The 7695-nt window shown below is 60.3% G+C and overlaps 2 protein-coding genes across 2 annotated transcripts in view; one reads left to right on the top strand and one right to left on the bottom strand.

Annotated features, from left to right (window-relative positions):
* The window catches only part of GLB1L (galactosidase, beta 1-like), a gene marked incomplete at its 5' end in the record, with an annotated part of 4936 nt that extends 3231 nt beyond the window's left edge, over positions 1 to 1705 (top strand). Inside the window, 6 exons of the mRNA XM_009870154.1 lie at positions 1 to 45; positions 124 to 213; positions 342 to 455; positions 723 to 854; positions 1197 to 1412; positions 1487 to 1705. The exon at positions 1 to 45 is cut by the window's left edge and continues 10 nt beyond it. Of these exons, the coding sequence (XP_009868456.1) occupies positions 1 to 45; positions 124 to 213; positions 342 to 455; positions 723 to 854; positions 1197 to 1412; positions 1487 to 1705 (816 nt within the window). The remainder of the gene's footprint in view (positions 46 to 123; positions 214 to 341; positions 456 to 722; positions 855 to 1196; positions 1413 to 1486) is intronic.
* A 721-nt stretch (positions 1706 to 2426) lies between these two features.
* ANKZF1 (ankyrin repeat and zinc finger domain containing 1) lies at positions 2427 to 7304 on the bottom strand. Its single transcript, XM_009870153.1, is given in 14 exon segments — positions 2427 to 2547; positions 3111 to 3181; positions 3286 to 3453; positions 3578 to 3689; positions 4151 to 4424; positions 4577 to 4693; positions 4793 to 4954; positions 5140 to 5253; positions 5446 to 5668; positions 5867 to 5942; positions 5944 to 6009; positions 6282 to 6397; positions 6669 to 6853; positions 7208 to 7304. Coding segments are annotated over 14 exon segments (1845 nt in total). The 5' UTR covers positions 7248 to 7304.
* Between the last annotated feature and the right edge of the window lie 391 nt (positions 7305 to 7695).

The raw sequence follows: 7695 nt of genomic DNA, 5'->3' as shown, positions 1-7695 counted from the left end.
CCCGCCACCCCAAAATATGCTTATGGCTGGGTGACGCTGCGGAAGGTGAGTGTCTGCCCCACAGGCTGTGCTGTCCCTATCTGTCCCTGCCCAGCTGCCCAGTGCCCATCCCTCTCTTTGCAGTATGCTGACCTTCTGGATGTCTTGGATGTGCTGTGTCCCTCTGGTCCCATCCGGAGTCAGTTTCCCCTTACCTTTGAGGCCATAAAGCAGGTCAGGGGTTGGATGCCATGGGGTACCTGCTTCTGGGCTTGTCTGCCCTACCCTGGCTCCAGGATGGAGGAGCAGGGCTTGTCTCCAGACCCATTGCTCATTCTGGGCTGTTTTGCTGTGTTCTGCAGGCCCATGGCTTTGTGGTGTACCACACGCAGCTGCCGCGCGATGTCGGGGACCCAACCACGCTGGGCGCTCCTCTCCACAGCATCTGCGACCGTGGCTACGTGATGCTGCAGAAGGTGAGGCTGCAGAAGCACCCCTGTCCCCGGCCCAGCCTCTCGGGAGGGCTGCAGCAGGGCTGTGCCTTGCCAGGCTCTCAGCAACAGCCACAGTGCTGAGACACACAGAGCTTCTGTGGGGCAGCCCTCTGGCCCGATCTTGTTGCCCACCTCTGGTCTGGTTCTGGGGAGAGGAGGCACCAGGATGGAAATGCTGGCAGGCTGGTGGCAGCAGCTGGGGTGGTGGGATGCAGACGTGGGGCAGCAGGGCTGACCCCATGGCTGCAGGAGTACCAGGGAACGCTCGAGCGGGACGGGCAGACAGCGCTGCGTGTGACAGGCAGGGCAGGGGACAGCCTGGATGTGCTCCTGGAGAACATGGGCAGGATCAGCTTTGGAGCCAACATCAGTGACTTTAAGGTGAGAAGAGCTCTGGAGGGGGCAGGCTGGGCACCCGGGTGGCCAAACGCCCCCTCTCCCGTCACCTGCAACAGACCCCAGCCACGGTGGCGCCACTCCCAGACCTTCTCCCTGGTTAATCTCACACCATCCTGAAAAAACCCACCAGGACCGGGGTAAGGCCATGAAATTGGCACCCCTGTCTCCCAGTTACACTGCTGTTACAGCCAGGGTCATGCTGCCCCTCTGAGGTGATGCCATCCCACTTGCGGTGCGGCAAGGGGGATGTGCCTGGGGGAAGCCAAGCATCCTCCTGCTTGTGCCAGACCCAGCTGCCCCACTTCCCCTCCTGCTCCATCTCAGGGCTTGCTGGGAAACCTCTCCTTGGATTCCAGTCCTCTCAGCAACTGGCTGATCTACCCCCTGGCCATAGACACTGCTGTTCAGCAGGGCTGGCCCCACGCTGCCCTCCCAAAATTAAGCAGCAGGGGCAGAACAGGACCAGCCTTCTACACCGGGACCTTTGAGACCCCTGGCATTGCCTGGGACACGTTTGTGAAGTTCCCAGGTTGGAGCAAGGTAAGGCAGTGAGTAGCCAGGAGATGGGGTGAGGCTGGAGAGGGGAGACAGGACTGAGCTGTGGCATCTTCCAGGGCCAGCTGTGGATAAATGGCTTCAACCTGGGCCGGTACTGGCCCTGCCGTGGGCCCCAGCAGACGCTCTTTGTGCCTGGCTCGGTGCTGCACATTGGCCACCCCAACAACATCACAGTGCTGGAGCTGGAAGGGGCACCCCTCACGCCCTCCCTGATCTTCCTCGACCGACCCATTTTCAACAGGACCCTCAGCTGCAGCACCATGGCCACGGAATAAAGGCAGAGCTGCCTGGCACCTGCATCGTCTCTCCCTGGGGCCACAAAGATAGCAGTGGGCTGGTGAATTCAGGGGCGAGTGGAGGGGCTGCAGGGTCCTAGGAAAGGGGCACATGTGCTAACATTGGACCTCCAAAGCTCCTGGGCCAGGCAGGGTCTGTGCTAAGGAGAAGAAAGGTTGAGCTTCTTTTACATGTTAATCCCAAATCCAGTGCTCATGCTGACTCCCCCGTGCCTTGGGGGTCAAGGCACCTCTTTATTGACAATGCAGGCAAAGGAGGTAGTTGCTAACATGATATGGCTGAGACACCAATGGCATCCAGGACAGGAGAGGGCAAAGAACAGCCCAGAACATGGCCACAACTGCAGCTGCAGGTAGCTCAGGGCAGTGGGATCCAGGTGTGTCAGGAACCGTCCCACCACCACAGGCTAAAAGTTAGCCATGAGAAAAGCTGGCAGCAAGATCTCCCAGCCTGAGCTGGGCTACAGTGCAGTCCTGGCCCCTAACAGTAGTACATAGGGACCTCCCAGTTGCAATGTCCCCAGAATCACTACCCAGAGTGACGTTCTTGCTTTAAGCCTTGCCAGAGTTGCCCGAGTGGCATGGCCAGCTCAGTCCCTCCAACCAGTGCTGCTCCACAGGGTCTCCCTCACTGCATGGCCAGTGCTCGGCTGTATCTCCACCACATTGGTCCTTGGCAGGTGGCAGCAGTCCCCAAGCCTTATGTGTGGGTGGCCCGAGCCCGGCGGTGGGTTTGCAGGCAGGCCGTGGAGCAGAAGGAGAAGTCGAGGTAATGGAAAGGGATCCGGCCCAGTAGGGACTCTCCACAATGCCAGCAGCGGCTGCAGGGAAGAGCAGAGGTGGCCTTGAATGAAGGGGACACTTGCAAGAGGAGGAGGAGAGGATTCACTGCCTGGGTGACGTGACAGCAGCATGAAGGAGCTGGGGCTCCTCTGGTCCTGCAAGGTTGAGGTGCTCGCCCAGCAGCCTGGCCAGGACACGCTCCCCGGAGGTGATGCTGTGTGGGAGTGTGGGGAGGACTGCACTTTGAGGCAGGCTGAACGTGGGGGAATTTGGCCCCGTACAGGGTTGTAAAGGCCCTGCCCAAATGAGCACAGGGCCCACAAGCCTGTGAGGTGGCACAGTGAAAGGATGTGGGGTGAGCGACAGGGACACAGAAGTGGCTGAGGGATTGTCTTGCTGTAGATCCCACTGCAACGGGACCGAGCCCTTTGCAAAATATTTCAGGGGGACAGGGTAAGAGAAGGAGAAAGCTTTCACGCAGGCACTACTGGGAATCAGACAGGAATAGCTTTAGGCTGGAAATGAGGAGCAAGAAGGGCAGGGAACAGCTGTGCTGCCGGGAAAGGGTTTGTCCACGGAGCTGCGCTGCTGGGGCTGTTACCTGACGTTGACAGGAGTTGTGCCAGCATCCTGCAGCTGCATGACCAGCCTTCGCTCGGCAGCCAGGGCCCTCTGGGGAGAAGAGAGAAAGCTCAGGCACCCTCCCAGCCCCTGGGAACTGCCGTGCCAGCACTGCCCCACCTGGACTGGATCCCCTTCCCCATGCACGGACTCACCTTCTCCCTGTCGGACAGGGCTGCGAAGCGCTGCTTCTCCTCCTGCTCCTGCTCCCGGCGCTGCCGCTCCTCCCGCTGCGCCTGCTCCCGCTGCTTCCGCTGGGCTTTCTGCACCCGCTTCTTCTCCAGCTTCTTGGCCTCCATCTCCTGCGTCAGGGGCCCTGGCACCTAGCGGCAGAGGGCACTCAGTATCTGCCGCTGAGCCAGGCGCAACAGCATGAATGGGTGAGGGCTGCTTTGCTCCGGGGTCCCCCAGCTCCTCCAAATGTGAGGGCAGAGGGCAGGCACCCACCTGGGCACGGCTGTAGTCGTACTTGTCTGGGTGGTCCACCATGAACTTGCGGAAGGCGTTGCGTGTCGGTTTGTCAGCTGAGACACAGTAGGGAGTCCTCTCCTGCCTGTCTCTGCAAGACATGGAAGATCAGCTCACCCTGCCCTCTCACTGCCTACGTCCTCCCGTGTGGTGAGCCCAGTGACTTCCTAGGGATGTCCAACGGGTACTGCAGGCCAGGGTATCAGAGCCAAAGAGGGAAAAAGGTTGCTTATCTCTATGTCGGAATCCCCCATATCCTCCCCTTCTCGCATCTCAAATGCCCTGCAAAGTGTGGCCTCATCCCTACCCTCTGAACCGCCTACTAATACACCTAGAAGTGCTTCCGGGCAGTGTATGCCTGCCACTGTGCCAGACCAGGCAGGCAGAGAGAATGGTGGTTCAGCTCTTAGGCCTCCTGGAACAAGCCTAGCCATCCCAGCCAGGAGAGGCCCACCCCAGCCATCCCAGGACAAAGCTGGCACCAGTCTCCCCCGAGACAGGAGGGAGTTGCTGGGCTGTGCTCATCAACCGCTGGGCGTCCTGCGGCCGTACCTGAGGGCAGGGTCTGCCCCTGCCTCCATCAGCAGGCACAGCACCTCAGCCTTCCCTGCCCGTGCTGCCACATGAAGGAGGGTGCAGCCACGCTCATCCACGGGCTGGTTGAGCAGGGAGTGGGGCACACCCAGAGGCTGCGTGCCCTCTCCATCCTTGCTGTGCCCCGACAGGCCCCCACTCTCTGGCACACCCAGGAGGTGCCGCAGTGTCACCACATCCCCCGTTTTGCAGGCGGTGTACAGCGCGTCGCGGAGCTGGGTCTGAGGGTCTCCTGTGAGGGAGAACACACATCTCACCTGAAGGCGTGAGGCTGCGCTACAGCCATCCCACACCCAGCTGCGCTGGGCACCCATGTGACAAGATGCTCTTCACCCTGCTGCAAAGCCCCCAGCAGCCCCAGGCCCAGCTCCTGACACCACTTACCTCCAACACCCCAGGGAAGGGGCTCAGGCCCAGCCTCCTCCTGCAGCTCCATCACCAGCTCTGGGCTGGGCTGCCCACACTGGGGACCACGGCACTCTGTCTCTTTGGCACGAGGTTCTGCACAGGGAGCACATGGTCAGGAAGAAGGCCAGGGCCAGCCTGCACCCCAATCATGGCAGTCCCTTCCTTGATGCCTGTTCTGGCCAGTTCTTTCACCTTTCTCCAACTTCTTGTCCCTCTTCTTCCTCCTTTTGCGGTTTCGCTTGGGCACTACTTCAAACTCCCGGAGGTCCAAGGTCCCTAGTGTCACTTCCACAGTCTCCAGTTCCCCTGCAAGGCTTTCCTCCTCCACTCCCTCCTCCTCGGGTGCTGACGGGGGTAGAAGACAGAGGCTGTGGCCCTCCACACAGCTCAAAACACCTGAGACTCTCAGCTGAGCACACCCTGCCCTTCTGACCTGCATGAGGCTACACACTGCAGATCCCCACTGTGGTGCCAGGCCATGTCACAGGGCTGAAAACATGGTCCTGTGCCGTAACACCACAGTCCCCTGCTCACCCCATGGCTCAACTCACCACTTGTGTCCTCCTGCGGGGGATCCACCTCTGCTTTCCGCTGTTTCTTCTGCCAGCCCTTCCGGGGGGACCCAATGATGTCCTCCAGTGGCGTGTCCTTCCCTGGGCAGCAAGGGTGCTCCTATCACTGCCTGGGGACAGGGAGTGCCCCATTTCTCCAGGAATTGAGGGTTGGAGAGCTCGAATCCCCCTTAAGGCAGCGTCCCCGAACACACGTGGGATTACAGAAGGCACCATGTCACCCCATCTGCTCTTTCCCACAGGTGCTGGGGCGCCAGGGCTGGCCCAACTCACCGTACACCTGCAGGCTGGCCAGCGCGGCGTGGACTCGCAGCACCTCTCGCAGGGTGGCCCTGCGGGTGCTGAGGGGGATGTGGCAGATGCGAGAGTCGCCCCGGGTGAGGGGTGGGTTCCTGCCACCGAAGAGCAGCGCACGGCTGTGGCGCGGGGCCCGGAGAAAGATGCGCTGAGCTTCCTTCAGGTGTTGTCCCCATGCTTCCAGCAGGTCCTGAATATCCTGGGGAGGAAGGGGAAGCACCACAGGCTCCTGAGCACAGTGTAGGCCCGGACAGGCCTGGAGCAGGGACAGAGCTGCCTCAGTTGGGCCCTGACCCCTTTCTGGAGCTCACACCCCACCCACACCCAGAGGTATGGCACCACCCCTCAGAGCTATCCAAACTCCCTGCCAAGAACCCAGTCCGTGGTGCAGCCTCACCTTGAGCAGTGCAGCCTCATTGTAACGCCGCAGGGAGGCTCCGGCTGACCTGGGGGCCAACCCTGGGGTCCGGGCCCTGTGCTGTGCCCCGCCGGGCTCGCACCGTGTAGCGGTGGAAGGTCTTGTGCTCCTGCATCTGGGGGCTGCAGAGAGGGCCCCATGAATGGAGAGGTGGTGAGCTGATGCTCCTGGCACACTGGAGGGCTTGTGGCTTGCCCCTGGAGCCTTAAAGATTAATACTTCTCTTGCAGCACAACTGAGCTTAGCCAGCTCTCAAGCAAAGACTAGGAACTGTGGGTGGCCAGGGTGTGGCAAGCACTACGATGGAGGAGTAGGGAAGGGATGGCCATCTAATGCCCTGCCCCAGTTGTCCTTGCCCAGAGGGGCAACCCCAGCTCTGACTCCCCATACTCACCCCCGGAACACGGCTCCTGCGAAGTGCCCGCCGCCCATCATCAGCACAACCCAGCAGGTGCTCGCACCGAGGCTCTGCAGTGATGCTATCAGCTCTGCTGGCTCCTCACTGCCACCCTGAGCCACAAACACACCTGCTAGCACCCCTGGGATCACCTCGCTACCTCTCGCTGCCCCCTGATACAGAGACCAGCTTCTCTGCTGGCACCAGGTTTCTGGCAGCATCCCAGAGCCAAAAACCAGGCCACGAGCAAGCTGGGAGCTCTGACCTGGCACCAGAGAGCACCCCTCCCATCGCAGGACACGAGGTGCTGTCAGGCAGATGTACACCCTGGTGACACTTGCCCTCTCTGGGGTCCCTCTCCTGACAAGCTGAGCTGTGACTTGCCTTTCTGTTGCCCAGCACGCAGCGATAGGCAGAGATGAGCTGGCCCTTCTCATTGCGGAGCAGCACCTTGTGCGAGCGGGGGACCAGAGGGGTCCCAGGGGTGTCCCTGGCAGAGGGCAGCAGCTCCGACTCACTGCTTGAATCAGAGCTCTCTGAATCAGACCCTGAGATGCTGGAAACATCACCTGCAAGAGAAAGAAAATTTAGCAGAGCAAACACTAACTAGCAGCTTCCCCAAAATTTTGCAGTTGGCTCCAAGGGGCAGCCCACAACCCCAGAACTGTCCTGTCTGATACGCTACATATCACGAGGGGGCTGTGGAGACAGGCTTCTGGAGCTCTGGATTCCCATGTATGCATAGACTTGGCTCAGGTAGAACACTCCTCCCCAGAACAAGTCAGCAGCACTCGAGAACAGTGCTGGGCTCCCAGGAGACCCTGAGCTGGCAGGGACAGCCAGGGGCTTCATCCCTGGACTGAACAGCCCCAGAAAGACTGCGAAGACCTTTGAGCTCTGCTGGGGGCAGCCCCATTCCTCACCTGTGCGGGTCTTCTCCTCAAACGCTTCTACCGTCAGCATCTGGCGCCCAAGGAGTCGCTGCTTCAGGTTGAAGCGGTGCCAGTCGAGATGATAGTGCTCAGTCTGTGGAAGAACGAGGCATGAACCCACAGGATCTTGGTGGCCCATCAAAACTCACATCACCAAAGGCCCTGAGGTGACAGACTCCCAGGGCTAAACCAGTGCTGGGACCCTGCAGTGATTGTGAATGGAAGACTGTGCTACATTAGGAAGTTAATCATGTAACAGTTAATGTGTTAGGTGCAAGCCTCTGCTGCATGTACTATATACCCCCAGTAAATGATATTTTAAGCAATAATACGCAGGGTCTGAGTGCCAGGTCCCAACAGGATGTGGGCAGCAGAGCTCTGGGAACTGGCCAGCACTGGGTTGCACCACACGGGGACTGAGCCTCTGCAGCAGGGCCCTGCCAGCCCCACTCCTACCTCACGCTGCTGGCTCAGCCTCC

This window comes from Apaloderma vittatum, unplaced genomic scaffold (assembly GCF_000703405.1).
Source record: "Apaloderma vittatum isolate BGI_N311 unplaced genomic scaffold, ASM70340v1 scaffold28925, whole genome shotgun sequence".
Lineage (NCBI taxonomy): Eukaryota > Metazoa > Chordata > Aves > Trogoniformes > Trogonidae > Apaloderma > Apaloderma vittatum.
Note: the sequence above shows the minus strand (reverse complement) of the source record. Positions and strands in the feature narration are given on the sequence as shown.